We start from the raw sequence: 24,814 nt of genomic DNA on the forward strand, positions 1-24,814 counted from the left end.
TGGCCAACACCCTCCTGTTCCTCAAGCCTCCAGGCTTTGGGCCTGGCTCCAGCCCACAAAGGTCTGACTTCCCCTCTTTATTCTCCTTCCCCCACCTTTAGGCTGCAGAAGCAGTCACCAGACCCCAGGGGCTTTTCCTGGGGATTATGTGAGGCGATTTGTGCCCCTGCTGCATGCTTGGGCCAGTGGCTGGGAAGCAACACACAAGGCCTGGAGTCTGGGGTTTCCTGGCCCGTCAGCTGCTGTAGCAGGATGGATTTACACAGCATTTGCACAAAACCAGCGGGTGCTTTTTCTTTAATAATTTTTCTTAAAAACTCCAGTTCCTGTTCTCCAGGGACACTAGATTCTTTGTCCAGTCTCCTCCCCTCCTAAACCCCACAACTCTCCAGATTGGGGGTAGTATCACCAAACCAATTTATTATGTCCTCAGTGAGGAGGAGGAAGGACCAAGTCCTCCCACTTCAGACCCTTTGACCATCTTGTTGGCTTCTGCTCTCTCCTGTCCCCTCAGCTCTGCCTTGGTCTCTCCACTGAGAAGGGGGATCTTCTGTTGTCCTGTGTGCCCTGAAACTAATACCCAGGAGGAGGCCAGAAATCCTCAGGGAGTTCTCCAGCTCCCCACAAGTCACAGCCAGCGACAGAGTTGTCATAGGATCAGGGCAAGCAGGGCAAGCTGGAACAAGGGGTAGAACAGACCAAAGTCCTTTACCGCAAAGGAGGAGACCACACTGTGGAGGGGAAATAAATAGAGGGGCCCAGGGCAGCAGAATCCAGGCCCCTGGGGTGCAGTGACCGTAGGAGCAGCAGCCAAGTGGCAGCTCTGACACACTGGCTCCAGGCCACCTCAGCTGCTGAGGAAGAGACGCTTGTAGACCTTGTTCATCTGCTCCAAGAAGATGAAGGTGAGGACAGTGTGGGGGCCCAAGCGGGCATAGTATGGTGTGAAGCCTTTCCACAGGCTGAAGAAGCCCTCGTAGCGGACAACCTTCAACAGCACATCCTAGACAGACAGGCAGGTAGGGTGTGGGGGCTCGGACCTGGCCTCTACAGCTCTGTTCCCCTTATCAAGCCACCTTCACAGCCCTCCCAGGGCACCCAACACTCCCACCCAGGCCCAGCCTCGCTTCCTCACCAGCCCATTCTTGTATTCTGGCTTCCCATCAATCATTCGCATGTTCTGGATCCTGAAGGAGAGAAGGTAGGGATGTGAGAGAGAAGGGGGCCCTCCCACTGCCCCCCAGGCCCAGGCCTGCACACTCACCGTGTCTTAGCAATGTCCACAGGCATGGAGGCGGCAGTGGTGACAAGGCCGCTGATCATGCTGGCGCAGAAATGGCACAAGATGTTGTCAGAGAAGTAGCCTGGAGGGTGAAGTGGGGGTGGCAGTCAGCTAAGAGGTGGCCCAGGCCAGGCTGGGAGCTGAGAGCCCAGCTCTGGGTCTCACCTGAGTCCAGCAAGAACTGCTTCGATTGGGAGTAGGAGGCCAGCTGGGCAGCATTAACGACGACAGCCCGAGCCATGGTAGGGATGCAGCCCTGGAGGTAGGGGAGTGAGAGAAGAATCAGAAATGCCTGAGACCAGACCCCACATCCCCCAAGTCTCCAGACCCTTCACTCACCCGCCAGAGTGTGGGGACGCCCTCTTCCCGGGCAATTCGAACCAGGGCATTAAACACATTTTTGTAGCCACGGCGCTGGTCAACTGGAAGCCTGGTGGAAAATCAGAGAAAAACCAAGATCAGGAGAGCCCACCCTGCCCCACAGGAGCAAAGAAAGGGAGACCAGAACAGGTAAATGCTCTGTTCGAGATCTGGGATAAGAAACTGGTCTCTTCGTCCTGGATTCCAGGGAATGGGGCTGGGGGAGGCTCCGACCTGGAACTCACCGGCCATCAGCAGTCATGCGAATAAGAGCCACCTCAGCTGGTGTTCCCACAAAGGCACCAGTTGCACCTGCGGTCATGCCAATCAGAGCCTTCAGCAGAAAGCCAGGCGGTGTACCATCAGCCCCAGTCAGGCGCTCAAACAGCACGGTATAAATGCCAAGGCGTGTAGTGGTGTAGGTGGCCTGGCGTAGCAGGCCGGCGGATAGCCTGGGAAGTGAAGGGGTCAGTATGTCAGACCAAGGTCTGGAGCTGCCAACGCACACCCTACCCCATATCTTGAGGCCCCAGTACCCGGTGTAAATGCCCCTCAGGCCTTCTGCCTTCAGGATGCTGGTGAGGGCATGGAAGCTGGTTTTGTACTCCCGAGTCTTGGCTCCTTCCCCACTCAGCTGCATCCGGTTCTTCACCAGGTCCAGGGGCTGCACAAAAACTGTAGCTCCCATCCTGGGGGAAGAAGGGGTGGAGTCAAGGGCCAGGTGTCCCAGATCTACCAATGCCCACTTGAGACTGCCAGCAAAGATTACAAAGGTCATGCAATTAAGGATTCAGGACGCTGGTGAGCATGTGTATGAGTCTGTGTGTGTACCAAGAGCTATGAGTCTGAAAAGTCCGAAAGTCCAGTAGGGGCGATGCAATGAAAGTGCTCCAAGTAGCTCCATGAGTCAAGAGGTAACCTGGGACCGCATGCAGTCCGACGCAAGAAAGGAAGGGGGGCGGGGGGGGGGCATCCACGACCTGGGACTCCGAGTAGTCCTGCAGGAGCCATTCAATGACCTGGAACCCCATACAGCCAAGCAGAGCCAAGCAATGGCTGGGAAACCCAAGTGGGCTGGCGGGGGTTGTGCAATGACCCTGCATGCAGTCCAGCAGGAGCCGGCCCTAAAAATGGGCTCTTGGCAGTCCATCAAGGCCCTCGCAAAACACTAGGTATCGCGCTGACCCCGTGCCGGCGCAGGTCACTGCAAAAGACCCAGAGATAAAACGGGCCCGGTTCCTTGCTCCCGTCCCTTCCTCCTCCTTTCCCATCCCTGGGGCCTGAGCTTACCCGGCCAGGCCCCCGAACAGGAACTTGACGGACTTAGGGGAGGTACGGGGCTTCCCGTCTACCCCGCCGGCCCCGGGACTCGCCGTCGCCGCCATCGCCACTCAATGGCCCTTAGCTCCGGGTCCCGTGCGCGCGCGGCCCCGCTCGCGCCCAAGGTGACACCGCGCCCGCAACAGGGTGAAGGCGCGCGCGCACACCCCTCCGGCTCTCAGGTCCGGCACCAGCTGGAAGCTGGAGCGGGCGCAAGCGCGCAGCGCAAAGGCGGCCGGGAATAAGGCGGAGCTGAAGGAGGAGTTTGAAGGATGCGTGCGGGAAAGGGTGTGACTGATTTAGGAAAGCGGAGCACAGGCGCACTTTTTACCGAATTGGAATCGCGGGAAAAGACAGACTCTGAGTTTGTTTGAAGATCTCGCGAGATCGAGAGAGTCAAGCTGGCCAAAGTTAGAGCTCTCGCGATAGATAATAGTAAGATTTCTGCTGCCTGGGGTTGGGGAGGACGTGGTGAACACTCTCGCGAGATTTGGAGATACGGCGACGGCGGCAGCCAGAGGGAAGAAAGGTTTGTAAACAGGGCATCTCCAAGATCCTGGGCACTAAAGCGGGGACGATTAGGTCCTCTTCTGAGGCATCGGTGCTCCCTCCAACTCCACAGGCACTCCCTCCATGTCTAACCTTTCTTTTAACCAGCCTTTTAGGACCGGAAGTCCATTTCGAGCGTCCAATGCTGGAAGCGGCCTGACTTTCTTTACCGGAACCCCTTTTCCAGGGGATAGGAAGACGGACTACCTGGCCGGAAGTCCCACCTTCTTGAGCTCCCCCACCCTTCCAGAAGTTTTTCTGTCACCTGTGTTTGTCTCCGTCCCTCTCCCCGTTTTATCTTTATACTAGAAAAGGATACATTTAGTGCCTCCCTCCCAGCTCCAGTGAGCGGGTTAGATATCTCACTCCCCGAGTTGGGATTCCTTGTCTGGCGCCCCCATGTAGCTGGGAAGTGGGACCTGGGGGTGGTTGGACCCCTGGGATCCTAAAGAAGGGGCAGGGAGGGCGCAGAACTCCGCTTCTGCTCCTGCTGCCAGGACGCGGCCTTCTTAGCCTCTCTCCTCCCGCTGCCATGCACCCTGCGGCCTTCCCGCTTCCTGTGGTTGTGGCCACTGTCCTGTGGGGAGCGGCCCCCATTCGGGGGCTCATTCGAGCGGTGAGTCTGAGGGGCGGGGGGCGGGGGCGCTGAAAGGAGGGGTTGCAGGCTGAAGGGGAACATGCGTTTTTGTCTGCAGACCTCAGACCACAATGCCAGCATGGACTTTGCAGACCTCCCAGCTCTATTTGGGGCTACCCTGAGCCAGGAGGGACTCCAGGTGATTTCCTTCCCTTTTTTTTCTATTTTACAGAATCTTCCATCCTGAGCAGGGATTGGGAGCCTTGTCCTGGGTTAAGCTGATGGTAGGAAGAGTCAAGTTAGGAACGAAGTGCACGAGCATGTCTAGTGTAGAATCCAGAATCTTGAGAGAGAAGTCAAAGTGTCCACTCCTGGAACTCCCAGCATATCAGGGAGAACCGAAAGTGGATTAAGATAAAAGGCAGGACCAAGTTAGTGTTTATCAGTATGGTGTCAGCAGCCAGTTATTGGTTGTATGACCTTGAGCAAGTTAATTATCTCTATGAGCCTTATTTTTTTTTTACTGTAAAATGGGATAATAGAAGTTATCTTAGGGTTATTGTGAGGATTAAATTATATAAGCAATTTTGCGGTACTTCATTACATGACTGCCGCATAGCAAGAACTTAGTTGGGTCATGGACAGCAGTAGAATTGTGAGATGGGTAACTGGAAAACTGAAGAGAGGGGAGTGTGTTCTGTAGAGAGAAAGTGACAAGGATGGGTCGAGAACTGAATTACAATCGGTGGGGAACTGGAAGGCAGAATTGAATTAGTCTGGAGTACAGGGTACAGTTTAGCCCATCTGGGACAGGGAGAGGGTTAAGGGGAGGGTCTGGAGAAGGGATGTTTGATGTAATTGCATGTTCAGGAGGCTAAGAGAAGATGTAGATTTCTGACTTGGGTGTGATGTTCAAACCCCAGGAATGAGAAGGAAGTGAGGATAGACAGTGTGCAACATGTGGGGACCAGTGTGCTTGGTGGGTCCTGTGGAGAGCAGAACCTAAGGACAAGAAATCTAACAGTTTGCTTCTCTTCCCCAGGGGTTCCTTGTGGAGGCTCACCCAGACAATGCCTGCAGCCCCATTGCCCCACCACCCCCAGCCCCGGTCAATGGGTCAGTCTTTATTGCACTGCTTCGAAGATTCGACTGCAACTTTGACCTCAAGGTTGCTGAATGTGGAGTGGGAGCTGGGAGCTGAGGGTGAAAAAAGGCACCACAGGAATGAAGAGGGGCGAGGCCCATGGTGGCTCCTTATCCTATGCCTTGTCTCCCTAGGTCCTAAATGCCCAGAAGGCTGGGTATGGTGCAGCTATAGTACACAATGTGAATTCCAATGAACTTCTGAACATGGTGTGGAATAGTGGTAAGGTTGGGGGATCTAAACAGCTGGGTTTTCAGTAGAGCTCAGACTGAGAGATGGTGGGAGGGTTGAAGCCTTAGGGAAAAGAAGCCAATCCTTTGGCTGGGGTGGGGCAAAATTGCCAAATGCCAGGGTTCCCAAAGGATTTGAGGAGTGGAACTCCAGGGCTGAGTCCCTGGAGTTAATACCCTGATCCCTGCAGAGGAAATACAGCAGCAGATCTGGATCCCATCTGTGTTTATTGGGGAGAGGAGCTCTGAGTACCTGCGTGCCCTCTTCGTCTATGAGAAGGGGTAGGACATGTCCCTCCCTCCCGCTCATCCTTCAGCAGTTCCATGCCAACTTGGATCTCAAGCCTCACTGCCCCATCCATTCAGTCTCAGGTCCTTCCTTCCCTGACTCCTGACTTTCTTCCCACTCCCTTCCCCACCCATGGGCCTTATCCAGAGCCAGTTATTTTGACCCTCTTTCATTGTGCCTTTGCCTTCTTGCCCCTGTGAAACTGGTCTTCCTTTCCCCAGGGCTCGGGTGCTTCTGGTTCCAGACAATAGCTTCCCCTTGGGCTATTACCTCATCCCTTTCACAGGGATAGTGGGACTGCTGGTTTTGGCCATGGGAGCAGTGATGGTGAGTAGCTCAGGGAGCATGATGGGAAGACCTGGGGCCTATAAGGCCAGACTGGATCTGGAGTTGGAGGTGGGGGTGGTTTGTCCTAGATTATTCAGTGTTGCCTCCTAAGCCTAGTCTATCACTCCCCCTTTCCCCAGATAGTTCGTTGCATCCAGCACCGGAAACGGCTCCAGCGGAATCGACTTACCAAAGAACAGCTGAAGCAGATTCCTACACACGACTATCAGAAGGGTGAGGGGGGTTAGGGGAGAGGAGCTTTTCCACAGCTTACCTGGTTCTGAAAGAGTTTGAGCCCGGGAGATAAGGGGTAAAGAAAGCTGGTAGTGAGAAGATATCTGCCTGAAAAGCTATCATTTCTTCTCTGTATATCCACAAATACACTGACAGAAGAGGTGGAATACAGGAGATGGAAAGCAAAGATGGTTAAGTAAAATAGTTGAAGGAAATGATGGGGGGACAGACATTGCGTATAAGGAGGGTGGAGGGGGTAGAAAAATGGAAGGAGTGGGGGAGGCTTCAGTCAGAAAAGGAAAAAACAGGTAAGGAGGGGCTGGGTCTTTAGGCCCTAGAGCCTCCAGTGCCCATATAAGGCTGTAGCAGAAGCCCTGCCCCCCCACTTCCGCTCCTCCCGTTCCCTATCTCTCCACCCTCACACCTCCCCAAAAACCCACTTCCCTTCTTACCTCTGCTTCTCTTTGCTCGTCCCTTCTAGCCCCAAATTCTTCCATGTTCTGCCCTGGCCTTATCCTGCCTGTCTTAGCTCTTCCACTGGCTCTGTAGACCAGGGAAAAGAATTTTTGCAAGACTTAGCTCTACCACAGGCCTGCCAGAGTGAGTTCTTGTGGGCCGTGGTTCAGGATGGCTCAGTGATGGAGTAAATTACTTTTCCTTCTCCTCCAGGGGACCAGTATGATGTCTGTGCCATCTGCCTGGATGAGTACGAGGATGGAGACAAGCTGCGGGTACTCCCCTGTGCTCATGGTGAGGCCCTCACTGCCTGTGCCTGTGCCCCTGTGCCCCAGGCAGGCACCAGGTGCTTCATTCACCTCATTCCTCTCCACAGCCTATCACAGCCGCTGTGTGGACCCCTGGCTTACTCAGACCCGGAAGACCTGCCCTATCTGCAAGCAGCCTGTTCATCGGGGTCCTGGGGACGAGGAGCAGGAAGAAGAAATTCAGGGGCAAGAGGAGGGTGATGAGGAAGGGGAGCCAAGGGACCACCCTGCCTCAGAACGGACCCCACTCCTAGGCTCCAGCCCCACTCTTCCCACCTCCTTTGGTTCCCTAGCCTCAGCCCCTCTTGTTTTTCCTGGGCCCTCAACAGATCCCCCACCCTCTCCTTCCTCCTCTTCCTCTTCCCTTTCCCCTGCCATCCTGGTGTAATACTTGGCCCCCCTATACACAGACACCTCTGGTGACCTATTTGCACAGATCCTCTTCCTCTAGTCTTTTAAGTTGAGGGATAGGGGACATTTCCATCCCAGGTTTCTCCCTTAACCCAGCCCTAACATTTTGAGGGCACTTGAGGGGGAGGGAGGCAAAGGGACTGGGTCTTTACTTCTTGGGTTAATAAAATTGGTTTTGTGGACCAAGGAAGGGTGAGATCATTCTCACACAGGCAAACAGCTTTGAGGGAATCACCCCTATTTTGCCATAAAGGGGCAGGGGAGTGCCAGGGGAGACTAACCTGTAGTCATGGGGACAGCCCCAGCAAGCGTTTGCTGTGACTCAGAGAGGGGGGAGCCCCACCCACATGAGGCTGACTCAACTGGCCCTGCCTTGCCCGCAGGCCTGGACCTAGTCTCTGGTCTGGATGGCTCTATTCCATTACCCCAATTTGACTAGCATGCTTGAAGACCTAGGCCTGCAAACACCACTATGGGGAGGCTGGGCTACCTGGCCACATAGGTCTGAAGCAGGTGCTTAGTCCTGGACATGGAGGCCAGAAGCTCAAATTCCTGTACTTTGTAGTGCCTCAGCCCTCCTGCTCCCAACCCCAAGGAGGATAAAGGAGGCAAGTCACAGTGCCTGTCCCCCAGTCTGACACCCAAGCTCAAACCACACAGCACCTTGTTAGTAGAATCTTTTTTATTCAGAAAAAAACCCCAAAAAACAAAAAAGTTTTCCAACCACACACAGGAGGGGTATGGGTAGGGGGAGGTGGTCTGTCTATCCAGCCCTGGCCCCCAGCCCATGTGGTTTTGGCAGCAATAGGGGGTATGGGGTAATGGCCCAAAAAATAAAAATGGTGTATGTGTGTATGGGAAGGAGAGGGGTGCAAAAGCTGTGGGGAGTGGTGGGGGAGGGGAACAGATGAGGTCAGTACTGGGAACGCCGCAGGTGAGAGGCCATTTCATAACATTTCTTGTTGATCAAACCGCCGTGGACACCTTCTTTGCCCATCAACAGGACTAGCGCTGGAGGAAAGAGAAAGGAGGCTAGGACCCAGGTGTCACAATTTCACCCCCTGCCAGCTGTTCAGCAGCTGTCCAGCCCTGGGGGCTGTAACCCAACCTCTTGCCTCCCAACCCCCCCCCCCACAGGCAGGCTGTCAGTCACCCTGAAACAATAGGGCTTTTCAAAAGGGGAAAATCAAGCTTAAAGGCTGGAGAGGAACAGACTAAAATTTAGGGGTCAAAGGCTCATAGACTGCTGACTCATGTGTTCAGGCTAGAAATGGCTGTGGATAAGCCTGCCACCTCCAAGTTTTAACAAAAGAGCTCAAAAGAAGAGAGCTAAATGCTGACTTGGGACCCTAACAATACCTACTCCAAGAAAACAGTTTCTAATCTGAAAAGGCTCAAGGCAGGAAGGAACTTAAGAGGTAATGCAGTTCAATACTTTATGTTACAACACGAGGAACTGAGAAACGAAGGACTACCCAACGTCCCAGCACACAGCAGGCTGGGTGTAGAATGCTGGTCTGACTCCCTTCACATTGGGGAACACACAGAAAATGAACCCAAACAACGGAAAGAGTAGGGATCTCAGAGCTACAGAAAGGGTAAGACTCAGAAACTCACTCTTGGCAGTCATGGTGACAGTGACGTTGAAGGTGGGGGCTCCGCCGGTGCTCTTGGTACGAAGATCCATTGTAAATTCCCCATCCTGCAGCAGTGAGTCCCGGATCACAGAACATTTCTGGCCCCCAAGTGTCAGCCCATTCACAAAAAAACTTGACCGGTCTTTGCCAACCAGGACACCAACCTCAGCTGGCTGAAAGAGGAACCAAGCACCCATCAAGTGAGTCAGTACACCAACATTCCCACCTTGTTCTCTAAGGACCCACCTGCCTTCCACTTCTCCGGGAGGTAGAACCCCCAGCGGGGAGAGATGTATGCTATATGCTCTGTAAACATCAACGAAGCTTAAGACACTCTTCGGACTTTGTAAAACAGTCAGTCCAGAAAAAAATCATGATCCCCAAACCTAGAAAATGGGACCAGAGTGGAAAGGATGACATACTCCTCTGAAGACTTAGATATCGGGGTATGATACGGAAAGTAAACCCAGTTAATAAAGGGGACCAAAAGTCAGTAAGGAGTGGGGAGTCTCAGAACTCTCCTTCAGGAAAAGCAGAAGCGGAGAGGGGAAGGGAGGGGGCGGGCAAAGCAGGAGAAGCAACTTTGCCCTTATTTGGTCAAAGGTTCTGTAGGAGTTGTTAGGGGCCCGGACGCCTGGGTCTCCCAAGTAACCTCGAGTTGAGGTCCAGGTATCTATGCCCCGAGATGAGGAAGCAGACCCCTGGGGGCTTTCCGGGAAAGTTGTAAAACTTTTTTAGGGGGACAGGGGCTAGACCCTGCAAGCCAGTTCTCGGGTCTAGATACCTCAGGGAACCTATCTCCCCATCCCCCTTACACCCCAAGCCCCCACATCCGGTCCCCTCCCGCCCGGAAACCCCCTTTCCCCCCTTTTGAACTTCCGCTCCCCCTCCCCACTTCCGGGCAGTGTGGACAGGGGAGGTGGTGGTGGGGACAGTAGTCATCCCTTATTCCTTCACTTACTATCTTATAACTTCTCACAAAGTTACCCTGCTCCAGGCCCCGCCAGATGGCGGGAAGGGAGGGCGAGGGGACTTCCGGGATTGGCCTCATAGGAATGTTGAGTCCAACGTGCCGAGTTGGGGGGGGGGGTGTGTGTGTGGCGGCCTCGCCCTCTCTAACGGAGTTGGGATGGGCAGGGAGCCCACAGAAGACGGGCATGAGACCAGGGCCACGCGCCTGGGGCTCCCTCGCGCATAAGGGGGAACAATGGTGGAGGGGGCGCAAGCTGGCGGCCAGAAAGGGAGCTGGGGATCCGAGGGTCCCCAAGACCTTGCTCAAGCACAATCCCTGGTTAAAATTTGCAGCGCGTACCCGCCCCGCCCTGGAGGAGGCGGAAGTGGGCCGCCGCACCGGGTGGCGCGCCCCTCCCCGCCCTATGCCCCGGATGTAACGCCCCGTCGCGGGAAGCGGGGCGGCTGGCGGGATGGGCGCCGCCGCCTGGGGCGTAGGACTTGAGGGGCAATGAGGGGACCAGCTCACGTGCAGCCGCCATTCACGCCGCTTCCAGGGCAAAGACCTGGTCAGGGCCTTTCGCTGCCCTCCCTAGACCGCGCCCGCCCACACCCAAGTCCCTCCCAAAGGGTCCAAGCTTGACCAGTGTCCCGGACCGCCAGGCCTCGCAGTACCGTGATGTTGACGAAGGTTTTCCCGGGGACGGCGGCCCAGACGGAGGGCGAGTCCTTGTAGCCCACGATGGCCGCGTCCTGACAGGTCCCGTCCGCCATGAGGTTGTCGATGTAGGCGTTCCACCCGGCCATGGCGCTGCTACTGGGGCTGCTCTCGGCGCTGCTGCTGGACCCGCGGGCTGGGCTCGGGCTGCCTCGGGCTGGCGGGCGGGGGGAGGCGGAGAGCTCGGGGCACGCGCTGCCGTCCGGACCGCGGCTCTGCTAGCTGTGCAGCAACCCTCGCACCGCCACTTCCTGCTCCTCCCCCCCCCCCCGATTTTTATTTGCAAAGGGCGGTAGGGGCGGGGCCTGCTCCCCATTCCCTCCCTCCCCCACCTCGCCTGCCCAGACACCGAACTTTGCAAATGCAATTTTAAAAATCCCTCCCCCTATAAGCAAAATTTGCAGAGTTCGATGAAAAGCAATGTAAAAGGATGGGGGGGTGGCGGAAGAGAGGCTAAGGTTAGGGCCTGCTCCAGTTCTCATAGAACATAAACCCGACTTTGGTATAGGGGAAGGTAGTGAGCCAGAGGAAGGAAGGAAAGAAAAAGAAGGAAGAATTAGCAAGCTGCAAATTTAGCAAAGTAAAGACAGTTCGGGAAACCCAGGGTTAAACGGAACGACTCCTCCTTGCCCCCACCTCCGTTGGAGGGAAGGACCGGCGGGCGGCGGCGGCGCGTGCGCCCGCGCCTGCGCCGGGGCCGGGAGGGAGAGCGCGTGGGGTGTTTGGGGCCGGCGGCAGGTTGCACCGGCGCGCGTCCGGCTCGACCGACTCAGACCCACCTGGGAAGGAAGGCGAGCACTAGGACGTGTCTCCTGCCTGACGGAAGGGGCGGGGGCGAAGGCGTGCGTGCTGCCGCCTCTCCATCGTTAATTTTACTTACTCAAGAAATAAGAAAGCAAAGGGGAATTTGACAAAATACCCCAGTCATTCTCAGAGCTGAAGGCACCCACCGGAGCTCTTCTGTCCCCAGCGTCTGCCGAGTCGCACAGTTTGGGTTCATTCGGGCCCATCCCCACTCCAGGAGATTATGCCTACTCTGGATCTGCTCCAGGCCAGGGCCTCACTCCACGTTCCAGCCCCGCCCGTCCCGGGCCAGCAGTTTGGGTCACCGGCCGTGCCCCTTGGCCCATCTCTGCAGAGGTCACTGAGAGCGGGCGCCCGCGGGACGAGACGGGCGGGGCCATTTTTCAAGGCGGAAAAATACTAAAGTTCCAAGATTGACAACTTTTCAAAAGGGGAAAGTCCCCTCTACTTTGGGCTCGTTGGGTTTTTTTCTTCTTTTCCAGTAAAATTTGTGCTAAGTACTTGAGTGTGATTAGTTCGCTGGAAGCCCATCGGGAAGGGTTAGGGCAGGTCGGCTTAGGTGACCAGCCCCCGACGGACCCCTATCCTCTGAGGGGCTTGGCTGCTTCCGGTCCCTCCCGCGGGGGGCGCCGGGGTCACGCAGCGCCTCCCGGGCGGGAAGGGGCTTCGTTATGTCTCGTCCTCCGGAGCGAGCGCCCATACCTGGCGTCCACTCCGAACGCCGTGGCCCCCGACGTCCCCCGAGCCCGTGTTCCTCGACAGCCGCGCGTCTGAGTCACAGGCCTGCTCGGGTGGGGCCGCTCTGGCACGTGGCGGTGCTCCCAGCGCGCCATCTCCTGACCTCTGGCCTGCCGCACCCCCCACCCCAGGGGAAAAATCCCGGGAGGGAGCGGCCAGAGATAAGGGGGGAAGGGCACGATGGAAGACGGGGGTGGGGGCTGGGAGACACGGCGCGGGGCGGGCGGGGCGAGGAGGAGAGCTAGGGACAGGGCCACCCGGGTGAGTCACCCGGCGCGGGCCGCTCCGGCGCCGGCGGGAGGGGCCTCCGAGTCCGGGGCCAGAAGCCGAGGCGCCCCGTCACCCCCTGCCTCCGGTCAGCCCGCCGGGGCTGCAGCAGGACTCGGGGCAGACCCTGCACTCCCCCCAAACCCGCCAAGGCAGAGAGAGCTGCCGAGTATAGAGACCCACTTGCGTGCAGCGCTACCAGCGGACCGACCGCTGGTCAGGCCCCTGGCGCTCGGACGCTCACAAAGGGCCACCTCTCCTTCCGTCCATTCATTTTTTTTCACTCCTGATTCAACACCATTCATTGATGGGCTGGGGCCGCGCGCCGAAGCGCCCACAGTCTGTAGGGAAAGGGGCTCGGGACCGACTGTCTCCCTGCTGGGCGACAAATGCTGTCCCAGCGGTTATCAGTCGGGCGCCGCGCCAGCTCAGAGGGCCGGTCTAAATTCGTCTCCCAGTCCCCTCACTCACCCCCCGCGCTGGCGGGGAGAGGGCTGGATGGGGTGGCCCCGCGAATGGCCGTTATGAGGATCCTGAGAGGTGAGACCCTCTCGCTGTTTGCGTGGGGGCTTCAAGTTTAGACCTCAGAGCTTTCCAGAGTCTCCACCTCTCCCCACACTGAGGGCAGAGGCCAGCCGGGTGAGCAAAGCATGTGCGGATGTCAATCCTGCAGCCCCTCTTCCAGGCCCCCTCCCCAGCCCTGCAGGGCTCAGGTTACCCCTGGCCTTTCCTAAAGGGCACTCGTTCCTCTTCAACCTTTGCAAAAGGGGAATGCAATCCTGGGGAGAAGGGACAGAGCCCCCAATCTGAAGCCCCTTCCTGCCCCTCCCAAACGGTAGAATTAAAAGTGGAGACCTTTACTGGGGGACAGAGAACGTAGGGGCGGGGGGCAGTCATTGACCTTTGGTGAGGGAGCAGGTGCCCGGGGCCAAAGGCTTCTGCTTTAGGCTGCAGTGGGCATTTGGCTGCCAGCCCAGTGTGGAGGGGGTTGGATGGAGAGAGAGAGAGGCGGGGCTCACTGCGGACAGGGTGGCTAGGAGATAAATGCCCAGCCTGAGACAGGGTGAGCTGACACTGTCCCAGCTGCCACCTAGACTCGGAGCTCCATCCAAGTCCCCAGCGAAGACATCCCAGGTCTGGTGAATCTTCCAGCCCCAGGGGGTGGAGGGGGTAAAAGGTGTGCATGGTGCTGGCTTGAAGAAGGGTGGGGAGAGATTTCAGCTTTTTTCTTCCTGGGTCTGGGGGTGCTTGATGAAGACTGGCTGGGTGGAGCAAACAGGATAGGGCATGCTGTGGGAGCACCCAAGGATCTCTGGAAAGGAGGCAGAAGGGATGGATGTAGAAGGGCAGGTAGGGAATTGGGGACCCATGAAGATTTGGGAGCAGAAAAATGAGAACCCAAAAGGATTTGAGGGCTAGGAGGCCACGGAGAACAGACTGCTTGACCAGAAGGGTGGAAGGAGAAGGCACAAGTGCAGCTTTGGGGAGGTGGGGGCTCGGCAGTAGTTACAAAGGATCCAGGCCACTGGATTCTTAAGATGGGAGGGTGGAATAGGAGCTGTTCTGAGTGGGGGAGGGGGCTGCGCCTGCCTCTTTGGTCTGTGACCTTTTTGTGGGGTATTTTTAGCTCTAGCACCTGCCTTCTTAGAGTGGGGAAGACTCTTAAAGGGCAAGGGATTTCTGGTTCCTTAAGGGATCAACTGTCCACACTCACTCACACCTCTTGTCCTGCAGCCATGGCCATGCAGAAAATCTTTGCCCGAGAAATCCTGGACTCCAGGGGCAACCCTACCGTGGAGGTGGATCTGCACACAGCTAAGGGTAACACAGGCCCATTGAATGAGTTTGCTTCAGAAGACCCCAACTCCATGTGTCCTACCCCCAACTCTGTGCCACATCCTCTCCTTTCTCTGGGGTCCCCTTCCCCAGACTTCTTCCCAGGCCAACCTGGCTCCAGAGCTGGGAGCTGGGAATAGCAGGAGTCTCTCTGTGCTCTATCTCCTGTCCCTGGGCTGAGAGAGGGTACCTTAGCCATTTGGGGGGTGGAGGGTGACTGTGATCTTCCCATTCCTCCTGCCCCAGGCCGATTTCGAGCAGCTGTGCCCAGTGGAGCTTCCACAGGTATCTATGAAGCTCTGGAGCTACGAGATGGAGACAAATCCCGCTACTTGGGGAAAGGTGAGGAGAGACCAACGGAGAAGGAGCCTGTGCAGGTGGTTTTAGGACACAGGCACAGAAAGGGTAGAGGACTGGAACCCAAAGCTTCTTGAGGAGCTGGGGTCCACAGGAAGAGGCCTGATTGATTCGGAGATCCCAACCCCCTCCCTTGGCCTCTCTAGGAGTCCTGAAGGCTGTGGAACACATCAACAAGACTCTAGGCCCCGCTCTGCTGGAAAAGGCAAGTGGGGGAACCTGCTCCCCACACCTCCTCCCCATGCCCCAGGCAGCCCCCCTCCCCCAAATATTTTCACTTACCCTTCCTGCCGCACATGCCCTGACTCCTGAGAAATCTGACCTGCGCTCTCCCCTCCCCAAACCTGCCCTTCCAGAAACTAAGCGTTGTGGATCAAGAAAAAGTTGACAAATTTATGATTGGGCTGGATGGAACCGAGAATAAGTGTGAGTGAAGGGCTAGAGGAGGGGAAGGGATGGGGTGTGGGAGGGGTGGGGAGAGAAGACCACAGGGGCTGATGGGTGGCTGGGGTTATTTCTGTGTCCCACATTTTGGGGCACTGGTAGCTGGATTTTATTCATTCCACAGGCATTTCCTATGTCTGCCGCCTGCCAGGCCTGGGCCTGGCTCTGGATACAGCCGTGCAGCTGACACATTCCCCTGGAGTGGGGGCTCCCAGAGCTCCTCAGGCGGCAGGGTAGAGATCTGTTAACAAAATCTTAATGCCCAGTGGTTAGCAGCTCTGGATTCTTTCTGGGGTGACCAGAGGGAATGTTCAAAGTGATAACTCCAAACCCTGCGGGAGAAGCTCTCACTCTTTCTTCCTGCTTGCCTCCTTCCAGCCAAGTTCGGGGCCAATGCCATCCTGGGTGTGTCCTTGGCCGTGTGTAAGGCAGGAGCAGCTGAGAAGGGGGTCCCACTCTACCGACACATTGCAGATCTCGCTGGGAACCCTGACCTCATACTCCCAGTGCCTGTGAGTGCAGCTGCCCCGGCCAGATCTCACCTTGACCGAGCTGCGCCACCCAGTGAGGGGTGCTTAAGCAGCCTCTTGGAGAATCCACCTTCCAGACCCAGCTCCAAAGAGGCAGTTTCCTGAAATCCAATCTCTCCTGCTGTGGTCCAGCCCCTCCCTCTTTCCCACAATCCAAACCTTCCCTTAAGCCTCTCTGTGCTTCCTTCCCTTGCCATGTAACCCGGTTCCTTCACATTCCAATCCTAGGCTCAATAACTCCAACCTCATTCCGCCCCTGCACCCCACCCCGCGAATCAGATTGAGAACTTCTTCATGGCAAGGATCTCGGCATTTCTTTGTATCTGCTTTATTCTTTTATTTTTATTTTTATTTATTTTTATTTTTTTTGAGACAGAGTCTCACTCTGTTGCCTGGGCTAGAGTGCTGTGGTATCAGCCTAACTCACAGCAACCTCAAACTCCTGGGCTCAAGCGATCCTCCTGCCTCAGCCTCCCAAGTAACTAGGACTACAGGCATGCGCCACCATGCCCGGCTAATTTTTCTATATATATTTTTAGCTGTCCATATAATTTCTTTCTATTTTTAGTAGAGACGGGGTCTCGCTCTTGCTCAGGCTGGTCTTGAACTCCTGAGCTCAAACAATCCGCCTGCCTTGGCCTCCCAGAGTGCTAGGATTACAGGCGTGAGCCACCGCGCCCGGCCAGTATCTTCTTGAGGCTATGTTAAACTAATGCCCTCCTAATGGAAACGCTTTAAATTTAATCTCAATAATAGTGTTACCATTTGTTGTTACTTATTAGGAAGATTGTATAAGAGCATGGACTCAGTAGAAACAGACTGCTGGGTTCAAATCCTGGCTCTGCCTGTTTACTAGTTGTGTGATTTTAGGCAAGTTATTTAACCTCTCTATGCCTCCATTTCCTCATCTGTAAAATGATGGGGTGGGGGGTGGTTAATAATAGTACCTAGTTAATAAAGGTGTCTTGAAAATGAAATGAGCTAATGTGCACCAAGCACTTAGTACAGTGCCTGCCGTGTAGTAAGTGCTATAAAAGTGTCAGCTATTATATACCAGGAACATGCTACAATCTTTCCATCCAATTTCTAGAATTTTTAGCAAAAGATCCTGCAGGGAAGTAGATGTTGCCTCCTTCCAGCCAAGTTGGTTGTCCCCATTCTATAGAAATGTGGAAAGAGACTCTGAGGAGCAAAAATACTCACCCTAGACCACTCAGCTAGTAAGCAGGGAAGCCAGGATTCCACCTCGACCCCTCACGCCCCAGCCCAGGTCTGAGCGCCCTCTCCCATCCCCATCGCAGGCCTTCAATGTGATCAATGGGGGCTCCCATGCTGGAAACAAGCTGGCCATGCAGGAGTTCATGATTCTGCCCGTGGGAGCCAGCTCCTTCAAGGAAGCCATGCGCATTGGAGCTGAGGTCTACCACCACCTCAAGGGGGTCATCAAGTCCAAGTATGGGAAGGATGCCACCAACGTGGGTGATGAGGGCGGCTTTGCACCCAACATCCTGGAGAACAATGAGGGTCAGTGCTGAGCACCCTGGGGGACAGAACCCCTGGTTTCCCCCACGGGAAGGGGAGGCTGCAGCAGGGGGCACTGGAGCATCAGGTCCTCTCTTGCTCCTCTTCCAGCCCTGGAGCTGCTGAAGACAGCCATCCAGGCGGCTGGTTACCCAGACAAGGTGGTGATCGGCATGGATGTGGCAGCATCTGAGTTCTATCGCAATGGGAAGTACGACCTTGACTTCAAGTCACCTGATGATCCCGCACGGCACATCACTGGGGAGAAGCTGGGGGAGCTGTACAAGAGCTTCATCAAAAACTATCCTGGTGAGGCTCCCAGGTGTCCCAGTGTTCCTGCCCGACTCCCCTGCAACTGCCTAACACCGATTTCAGTGTTATCCCCATCGTAATCCCCATCCCAGCTCTTCAGACCTGTCACCCCTCCTTGAGGCTCCTTCTGACCTCTCACCCCATCTCTGCTCCCAACCTCACCAGTGGTCTCCATCGAGGACCCCTTTGACCAGGATGACTGGGCCACTTGGACCTCGTTCCTCTCGGGGGTGGACATCCAGATCGTGGGGGATGACCTCACGGTCACCAACCCCAAGAGGATTGCCCAGGCCGTTGAGAAGAAGGCCTGCAACTGCCTGCTGCTGAAGGTCAACCAGATCGGCTCAGTGACCGAGTCCATCCAGGCGTGAGTGCCTCCTGACCCTGGGGCTCACCATGCCTGCCTCTGCCCCCGCTCTGCCCACTCCAGCTACAGTCTTGCCAACGAACTCCAAGTCTGCCTTTCCCCTGGCACCTGACCCATGGCCTGCTCGGCCTCCAGGCTGTGATTAACCCTTGGCCTGACCCCAAGAGCTTCGCCACTGTGGCCCTGCCATGCCCCATCCCCCAGCCCATTTCATCCCTCTCCCCCAGATGCTGCCGTTCCTCCCACCAGCATCTCAGGAGCCCAAATTCAAGATCAGAAATCTCTTCCCTCCTCCTTCCCAAACAACCTAGTCACTGCCTTCCCTGCCACGTGCCCACTACCCAAAACAGAAGGGAAAAGCCCCACCCAGCTCCTGGCTTTCCCACTGAGGAGGTCCCATAAGGCCTCATCAAATGTCCTTCCTACCCAGCTGCAAACTGGCTCAGTCTAACGGCTGGGGGGTGATGGTGAGCCACCGTTCCGGAGAAACTGAGGACACGTTCATCGCTGACCTTGTGGTGGGGCTCTGTACAGGACAGGTACTTGTGGCTTCCCTCTACTGAGTGTCCGCCCAAGTTTTCTTGGGGTCCTCGGCCTCCTGCCCCTGAGTTGAATGCCACCGCAGGCTGCTCCCTTGGGGCCAGGCCCAACCCCTCCTCTCCAGCCTCATTCAAATCCCTCTTCCCTCCTCAGATCAAGACTGGCGCCCCCTGCCGCTCAGAGCGTCTGGCCAAATACAACCAACTCATGAGGTACAGAGGGTACAGAGGGCCTGGGCCCCGGGGGAGCTGGAGGCTACTGGGTTGGAAGGCAGCAACTATGACTTTGTCTGCATTCTAGGATTGAGGAGGCCCTCGGGGACAAGGCTATCTTTGCTGGACGCAAGTTCCGTAACCCGAAGGCCAAGTGAGAAGCTGGAGGCCCCGGGCCCCCACCGGACAGATGAGGCCTTCGAGCCTTTCTTCCTGAAATAAACACTGGTGCCAACCAAGACAAGTGGTGTGCTCTTTTGTGGGAAGGAGGGAGGGTATGCTGGTCTCTGGGCTGGGAAAGACAGGAGGTGGAGGGATGGGGGCAGGAAGGGGAGGCAAACAGACCATATATCCTGCTGGGACAAAGAAGAGGTGAGGGACTCTGTCCGAGAGGAAGCTGGGTGGATCTAGAACAGAGTTCACATTTTGGAAGGAGGTTGGGGGAAGCAGATGCCACATGTGAAATGAAGCTGAAGAGGTGCTGCTGGAATAAAAACCAGCTCCAGGAGGAGGAGAGCAGGGTGTGGGACCGAGGGTCCTGCCACTCCCAAAAGGGGGAAGGTGGAGAGGGCCTGCTGCGGGGTTGCAGTGGTCTGCAGAGTGCACCATGGAGTGAAGGCTGCAGTCCCAGGGAGTGCTTTGTGAGGGTCAGAGTGGTTTTTGGTTTTGTTTTTGTTTGTTTTTGGAGACAGAGTCTCACTCTCTTGCCTGGGCGAGTGCTGTGACGTCAGCCTAGCTCACAGCAACCTCCAACTCCTGGGCTCAAGTGATCCTCCTGCCTCAGACTCCGGAGTAGCTAAGACTACAGGCATGCACCACCATGCCAGGTTAATTTTTTTCTATCTTTAGTAGTGACGGGGTCTGGCTCTTGTTCAGCTACTGTTGAACTCCTGAGCTCAAGCGATCCTCCTGCCTCTGCCTCCCACAGTGCTAGGATTACAGACGTGAGCCACCGTCCCCGGCTGAGGGTGAGAGTGTTAATGACAGCAGCTACCACTTCTAGGAAGCTTACAAGGATCTGGAACTGTTCTAAATATTTGACATATATTAACCTGTGCAATCTTTGAAACAGTCCTATCAGATAGTTACCATTATCATCCCCAGATCACAGATGAAGAAACTGAGGCACAGAAGGTTCAATACTTTACCCAAGGTAACAGAGTTAGCAACTGGCCACCTGGCTCCAGTGACTGCCCTCTTAACATACTGTATGTTATAAATCCCTCTGAGAGTGCCAATAATTGGCCATCTTTGACCTACACAAATAGAAATTACTGTTCAATCTAAAATCATTCCATTTCTTCTCTGTCAGGGGCTCCAGGACCTACCTTTCTGTGTACAAAAAAATTAGGACATTGGGTCAAACAGTGTTTATTGAATGTAAAATAACTCCAGCCCCACGGGGAAGAAAATTCCAAGGAGAATGGAGAATAATACAGATTAAATACCCACCTGTGCATTCACACTCTCTTTCACACGACACACACACACCACATACATATCCAAGCTCCAACAGTGACAAACACCTGCTTCCCCCCAGCCTGAGTGACAGCTGGTCAGAGGTGGTTCAGAGGTGGGGCTCCAGGATGGGTTCTAATAGCAGCAGCCTTGTCTCTCCCTGCCCCCTGCCCTGCCCCAGGGGACAAAGGGGGCTAGGTGGGGTGCCTAGGAGGTAGGTGGCAACTCTTCCCCGCTCTGCCGCAGACGCTTCTTGGCTCGGATCTCATTCATGGCCTCTTCAATGGAGCGTGTGTCCCTCTTGTTGGCCACGGGCACTGGGGGCAGAGGGGAGGGTGGGGAGGGCCCAGGAGCCCTGTGCCTTGGCCTCCGCTCCCTTCCCCCTTCCCCTATCCTCTTCTTCCCAGCCACCCCCGAGCCCGCACTGTGGCCTCACCACAGCCGTAGGTCTTGTTGGCCTGCAGCATGTGGGCCGCATCCTTGGCTGCTCCCTTGCCAATGAGGTGGCTGTACTTGTCCTTGTAGTCACTGGCAGGGCTCACTACCACAGGTCCCTGTTGGGCCGCCTCCTCCTCCTGCCGCTGGGCCAGCTCCTAGGGGTGTGGAGGTAGGGCACTGGTACTCAGGGGCCAGACCCCAACCCCTCCCAGGTGGTGGGCTTCAGGGGTTACCAAGCATAGCTCACCTTCAGCTTCCGTTTCTCCTCAGCTTTCTGGGGGTCCCATTCCTCTCCACGACGGTAGGAGTCCAGCTCTTCATCTGAGGGTGCAAACTCCTGGAAAAAAAGGGAACGATGGGGTCAGGGTCCATACAAATGTTTAATCACATTCCTCTCCCTGCCAGGGGGTGTGGGGATAGGCAGAAAATGGGAGAGGAGAGAGTGAGGAACTCGGGCCTTTCACCTTTTTAAAGATCATGACATAGCGACACTCATCATCTTCCCCAAAGGAGAAGGATGTCAGGCCAGCCACTTCCACCACGTCATGTCTGGGAAGGCAAAGTAGAGGGGAAACAGTACTTTAAGTTGAGCCATGAGGGAGTCTAGCATCCACCTCTCGAGAAACCTCTCACTCGCCCCTTCATGCCCACCTAGCCACCCATTTCCTGCCTCCCCCAGCCCAGAGACACTCACAGTATGCTCCTCTCTATCTTGTTCATTGGCTGAAACTTTTTCTTGATCTGCCCACTGTCTTGGATGAAATCTGACACCTCCTTCTCCATCTTGGAAGAGGGAAAAAGAAGATAATATAAGACAATGGCTCCACCAAATGTCCCTCTCCCCAATTGGGCCAATGACCCTTCTACACCTCCCCAACACCCTCTCCAGCCTCCATGCCACTGGCTTTCAGGCTTCACCTCTCTCAAGACACTTTCAGCAAAACTGAGTCCTCAACCTTCCAATTGTAACTTATTGGAAGTCCTTCCTGAGGCTGCCTTTGATCTCTCCAGTTGTTCTTACCCTTTTGCGAAACTCCACTTTCTGTTGTTTCTCTTGCTCTTGCAGTTTCTTCAGGTGGGCAGCCTGCTCTGGGGGTGAGAAATGGCAGCATGAGGTGGGGGGGCTGGAAGCATGGGTGGGGACGGTTTGTAAGGCTTCAAGTGAAGTCTGGTGTCCACTGGGAGATGTCAGGCTGGGCAGGTAGGATTACTATATACTTACCCAGTATTTATCAACATTTATTATATACAGTGGTTCCCCTTATCTTCCGGGTACACGTTCTAGGACTGAACAGATGCCTAAAACCTCAGAGAGTACCCTATGTATGTTTTTTCCTATATGTACACACCTATGATAAAGTTCAATTTATAAATTGGGCACAATAAGAGATTAACAACAATAATAAAATACAACAATTATAACAATATACTGTAAAAAAAGTTATGTGAATGTGGTCTCTCTCTCAAAATATTTTATTGAATGTAATATTGTCAGACTGCAGGTAAGTAAATCTTGGAAAGCAAAACCTTGGATAAGGAAGGACCAGTGTACTGGGCACTGTGCTAGACGCTGGGGTACTAAGATGATTAAGACATGGCGTAGCCCTTTAAGAAGTCAAAGTTTAGTGGGAGTGACAAAGATCAGGATCATGCTTAACCCTCTTTCCCAACTCTGCTAGGGAAACCAATGAACACTTATTTAATGCCTACCACATGCAAAGAATTATAAGGCATCTGGGGAAGTGAGGAGAAGAGACTAAGTCCCTGGCCTCCAAGAGTTTATCATCTCATTGTCTACATAAGAAAAGGGAAATTATTTAACTTCCTATATTTTGTAACACCCCTCACTTCCCACTTCTACAGACAGGATGAAGCTGTAATGGCTAATCTGACACCTTCTCCTTTGGGAGTGTAGGTGTCCAAGGTTAGCTGCAAAGGAACTCTCCACCCTTGGGTCTTATTTAACTTCCCTCTTCCTCAGATCCTGCCTCTGCAACAGATCTCCTCTGCCTCTGGAGGACGGGGGTGCATTTCTAACCTGGGCCCTCTACTCTTGCCTGTCTTCCCTCATGATGTGACTTTACTGCCTCTTGAGATTTGGGCACATGCCTCTTCCTACTCCTGTTCAGCCTGAAATGCCCCCCTCCTCTCTTATACCATTTCAAATCCTTTACATGCTTGAGGCCCACTTCTTCAATAGGATCTGAATCCCCCCAAGCTGCACTGAACTTCTTCCCATTTTTTTAATCCCTCAGTGCCTTTGCACATGTTCCTTCTGCTTGGAATGCTTTTGCTCCTCTTGCTAACCTTCAGATCTGTCACGAGTCAGAGTTATTCACGTCTTCCTCTGGGCGCCAAGTGCATTTGGGTCAGACATCCACTACAGCATGGACTGAGAACTAACATAATGTAACTTTTTATTTGTTTCCCCTAGCAGATTATAAGCTCCTGGAAGACAGGGACCATGTTCATTTCCTGTTCAGTTATCCTCTGGGGCCCCTGACAGCCTAGGGGCTCCTATTTCTCTGTTCTCACTGAACATCAGCCCATCCCATCTTGGCCACTGACTGTTCTCTAACTGGTTTTTGAGTCTTCTTTGCTTCTGGAGTGGTAGCATAAGATTATGGTTAAGAATTTAGGCTTAATAGTCATACCTGGGTTTGAAATTCTGTCATTTACTAACTATATGACCTCAGGCAAGTGACAAACTCTGAACTTCAGCCTTCTAGTTTGTCAACTGCCGCTGGTGATCCTCCACCTAGACAGTCATTTAGCATTAAATAATTCCAATTCCCCATTCGCATTAAGCTCCCTCTTTCCTCAAAACTTTCAAATAGATATCTCGTCTGCCTGTAAAAACTTCGCTTCCCTCTTTCATTTGCTGAATTATCTATTCTTCAGGTCTTGGCTCACTGCAGACTAGGTTAGGACCTCCAAGTAGCTGCCCTCATAATTATTTTTCTTTCAGAGCATTTATCATGCTGGTTATCAAACTTCCGTGTAATCATTTCATCAACAAGCGTCTCAGCCCCGGACTGTGGGCTCCTTGAGGAGTACCCATGGTCCCTGGAAGTTCTGTAAATAAGGGACCATGTTTAGACATTCAGTAGCCCTTGAGCACTTGGAAGGCATCCTGCCTGCCTTGGCCCGTCTCGGGCACTTAGCGAGCTCGTCCATGGTAAAAGTCTGTAGGGTTGGGAGCTGGGGTCCCCTCCAAGGCACTCGTTCTGCCAGGCTCATCCACACGCCGCAGCGCGAGCCACCCCGGGGAGGCCCCGGCCGCCCAGCCGGACCGCACCCTACGCTGGCCGCCGGGCTCCAGCCCGCCCGTAGGGAAGCAGGCAGGGAGACTACGGCCAATCGGACCCGGCGGGCATCCTCATCCCTCCAATCAACAGCACGATCCGCCCGGGCAGCTTGGGAATTTAAGGCTACAGAAGGGAAAAGCGTTGTTGGAGGAAGGCAGAAGGGACCGGGTTAAATCAAGCAGGAGGGGCTTCGGGACACCGAGAGGACCCAGTAGCCAATGGGAGGTGCTGAGGGTGGGGTGGGTCAGAGGAAGGTCGAACAAGCTTGAGGAGGTAGACCTTTAAGTTGAGCTACCCAATAGAAATGAGGAGGCTATGGATGGGCGTGTTGAGCGTCCAATCGGAATAAAGAAGGAGGTGGGCGGGGCCGGGAAGCGGCGGTAAGGGTATCCTACCAATCAGAGCAGGCCAACAGCCTACAGGCGGGCCGGCCGACTAATTGGAAACAAGGACTGAGGAAGGCCAGGGTGGGAAGAAGAGGCGGGGGCTGGAGTTAGGCTTCAGGTAGCCAATCATCGTCTGCTAAGAACAGCGGGCGGGTCGGCAGCCCTTTTAGGGACTGTGAGGGTCTCTGAAGGGGCTTGTGAGGGGTCTTTCAAGGAGGAAGAGGCAGCATCGTCCAAAAAGGGAAGAATGCGGTCCTGAGAACCGGGCGAAGAAAGGCAGTTGTGAATTTGGGATCCTCACCTCGGGCCTTGCGCCGAGTCTCCTGGTCTCCGAGGCTGGGTGGCTTCTCCATGGAGCTCAGGATGGAGCCCAGTAGGTCCGCCATCTTGGGAGTGACTGAAAGGGGGCGGTGCGTCTTAAAGGGAAGGGCGAAATGCCTTTAAGGCCGGAAACACGTCGGAGGCGGAAAACCACGCGCCAACCCGGCCCGGATTCGAGGCCC

General features: G+C 54.9%; 5 protein-coding genes across 13 annotated transcripts; 2 read left to right on the forward strand and 3 right to left on the reverse strand.

Moving 5' to 3' along the window:
* Window positions 1-218: 218 nt before the first annotated feature.
* On the reverse strand, window positions 219-3,194 carry SLC25A11 (solute carrier family 25 member 11). 3 transcript variants are annotated; one of them, XM_069482082.1, is made up of 8 exons: window positions 2,966-3,193; window positions 2,179-2,331; window positions 1,888-2,094; window positions 1,622-1,712; window positions 1,448-1,538; window positions 1,265-1,364; window positions 1,136-1,187; window positions 219-1,003 (listed from the first exon to the last, which is right to left on the reverse strand). In XM_069482082.1, the coding sequence occupies exons 1-8, from the start codon at window positions 3,025-3,027 to the stop codon at window positions 848-850; spliced, it is 912 nt and encodes a 303-aa protein (XP_069338183.1). In that variant the 5' UTR covers window positions 3,028-3,193; the 3' UTR covers window positions 219-847. The 3 variants fall into 3 exon arrangements, with proteins under 3 accessions (XP_069338183.1, XP_069338182.1, XP_069338184.1); XM_069482081.1 differs by having other exon boundaries at window positions 2,933-3,193; XM_069482083.1 differs by lacking the exon at window positions 2,179-2,331 and having other exon boundaries at window positions 2,933-3,194.
* A 16-nt stretch (window positions 3,195-3,210) lies between these two features.
* RNF167 (ring finger protein 167) lies at window positions 3,211-7,673 on the forward strand. Of its 3 annotated transcripts, XM_069482079.1 has the most exons (11): window positions 3,276-3,491; window positions 3,620-3,863; window positions 4,009-4,127; window positions 4,207-4,287; window positions 5,131-5,256; window positions 5,367-5,454; window positions 5,654-5,744; window positions 5,973-6,078; window positions 6,219-6,312; window positions 6,982-7,062; window positions 7,145-7,673. In XM_069482079.1, exons 3-11 carry the CDS (start codon window positions 4,044-4,046, stop codon window positions 7,462-7,464), a joined length of 1,071 nt encoding a protein of 356 aa, XP_069338180.1. In that variant the 5' UTR covers window positions 3,276-3,491; window positions 3,620-3,863; window positions 4,009-4,043; the 3' UTR covers window positions 7,465-7,673. The 3 variants fall into 3 exon arrangements, with proteins under 3 accessions (XP_069338181.1, XP_069338180.1, XP_069338179.1); XM_069482080.1 differs by lacking the exon at window positions 3,620-3,863 and having other exon boundaries at window positions 3,211-3,433; XM_069482078.1 differs by having other exon boundaries at window positions 3,620-4,127.
* Window positions 7,674-8,154: 481 nt separating this feature from the next.
* PFN1 (profilin 1) lies at window positions 8,155-11,854 on the reverse strand. Of its 2 annotated transcripts, XM_069483404.1 has the most exons (3): window positions 10,751-11,180; window positions 9,105-9,297; window positions 8,155-8,498 (listed from the first exon to the last, which is right to left on the reverse strand). In XM_069483404.1, exons 1-3 carry the CDS (start codon window positions 10,880-10,882, stop codon window positions 8,401-8,403), a joined length of 423 nt encoding a protein of 140 aa, XP_069339505.1. In that variant the 5' UTR covers window positions 10,883-11,180; the 3' UTR covers window positions 8,155-8,400. The 2 variants fall into 2 exon arrangements, with proteins under 2 accessions (XP_069339505.1, XP_069339504.1); XM_069483403.1 differs by lacking the exon at window positions 8,155-8,498 and having other exon boundaries at window positions 8,944-9,297; window positions 10,751-11,854.
* A 1,045-nt stretch (window positions 11,855-12,899) lies between these two features.
* Window positions 12,900-18,960, forward strand: ENO3 (enolase 3). Of its 4 annotated transcripts, none has more exons than XM_069483405.1 (12): window positions 12,900-13,142; window positions 14,337-14,423; window positions 14,685-14,780; window positions 14,942-15,000; window positions 15,152-15,221; window positions 15,618-15,751; window positions 17,071-17,293; window positions 17,402-17,599; window positions 17,768-17,969; window positions 18,400-18,508; window positions 18,663-18,721; window positions 18,810-18,960. In XM_069483405.1, exons 1-12 carry the CDS (start codon window positions 12,992-12,994, stop codon window positions 18,877-18,879), a joined length of 1,458 nt encoding a protein of 485 aa, XP_069339506.1. In that variant the 5' UTR covers window positions 12,900-12,991; the 3' UTR covers window positions 18,880-18,960. The 4 variants fall into 4 exon arrangements, with proteins under 4 accessions (XP_069339506.1, XP_069339508.1, XP_069339507.1 ...); XM_069483407.1 differs by lacking the exon at window positions 12,900-13,142 and adding an exon at window positions 13,673-13,779; XM_069483406.1 differs by lacking the exon at window positions 12,900-13,142 and adding an exon at window positions 13,673-13,736.
* A 1,116-nt stretch (window positions 18,961-20,076) lies between these two features.
* SPAG7 (sperm associated antigen 7) lies at window positions 20,077-24,760 on the reverse strand. Its single transcript, XM_069482089.1, has 7 exons — window positions 24,613-24,760; window positions 21,639-21,706; window positions 21,312-21,400; window positions 21,082-21,166; window positions 20,865-20,954; window positions 20,616-20,772; window positions 20,077-20,496 (listed from the first exon to the last, which is right to left on the reverse strand). Exons 1-7 carry the CDS (start codon window positions 24,695-24,697, stop codon window positions 20,387-20,389), a joined length of 684 nt encoding a protein of 227 aa, XP_069338190.1. The 5' UTR covers window positions 24,698-24,760; the 3' UTR covers window positions 20,077-20,386.
* Window positions 24,761-24,814: the final 54 nt, after the last annotated feature.

Source organism: Eulemur rufifrons, chromosome 9 (assembly GCF_041146395.1).
Source record: "Eulemur rufifrons isolate Redbay chromosome 9, OSU_ERuf_1, whole genome shotgun sequence".
In the NCBI taxonomy this organism is placed as follows: domain Eukaryota; kingdom Metazoa; phylum Chordata; class Mammalia; order Primates; family Lemuridae; genus Eulemur; species Eulemur rufifrons.

Coding starts and splice junctions, on each gene's coding strand:
- SLC25A11 (XM_069482081.1), bottom strand. CDS start 3,027: ATGGCGGCGACGGCGAGTCCCGGGGCCGGCGGGGTAGACGGGAAGCCC. Junction 2,332..2,932: donor CTGTTCGGGGGCCTGGCCGG/GTAAGCTCAGGC, acceptor TTCTTCCCCCAG/GATGGGAGCTACAGTTTTTG. Junction 1,188..1,264: donor GTGGACATTGCTAAGACACG/GTGAGTGTGCAG, acceptor TCTCTCCTTCAG/GATCCAGAACATGCGAATGA.
- RNF167 (XM_069482080.1), top strand. CDS start 4,044: ATGCACCCTGCGGCCTTCCCGCTTCCTGTGGTTGTGGCCACTGTCCTG. Junction 4,288..5,130: donor TGAGCCAGGAGGGACTCCAG/GTGATTTCCTTC, acceptor TCTCTTCCCCAG/GGGTTCCTTGTGGAGGCTCA. Junction 7,063..7,144: donor GGTACTCCCCTGTGCTCATG/GTGAGGCCCTCA, acceptor TCCTCTCCACAG/CCTATCACAGCCGCTGTGTG.
- PFN1 (XM_069483403.1), bottom strand. CDS start 10,882: ATGGCCGGGTGGAACGCCTACATCGACAACCTCATGGCGGACGGGACC. Junction 9,298..10,750: donor AAACCTTCGTCAACATCACG/GTACTGCGAGGC, acceptor TTCCTCTTTCAG/CCAGCTGAGGTTGGTGTCCT.
- ENO3 (XM_069483405.1), top strand. CDS start 12,992: ATGCTGTCCCAGCGGTTATCAGTCGGGCGCCGCGCCAGCTCAGAGGGC. Junction 15,222..15,617: donor GGATGGAACCGAGAATAAGT/GTGAGTGAAGGG, acceptor GCCTCCTTCCAG/CCAAGTTCGGGGCCAATGCC. Junction 17,600..17,767: donor CTTCATCAAAAACTATCCTG/GTGAGGCTCCCA, acceptor CAACCTCACCAG/TGGTCTCCATCGAGGACCCC.
- SPAG7 (XM_069482089.1), bottom strand. CDS start 24,697: ATGGCGGACCTACTGGGCTCCATCCTGAGCTCCATGGAGAAGCCACCC. Junction 21,167..21,311: donor AAGATAGAGAGGAGCATACT/GTGAGTGTCTCT, acceptor TTGCCTTCCCAG/ACATGACGTGGTGGAAGTGG. Junction 20,773..20,864: donor AGGAGAAACGGAAGCTGAAG/GTGAGCTATGCT, acceptor CCACACCCCTAG/GAGCTGGCCCAGCGGCAGGA.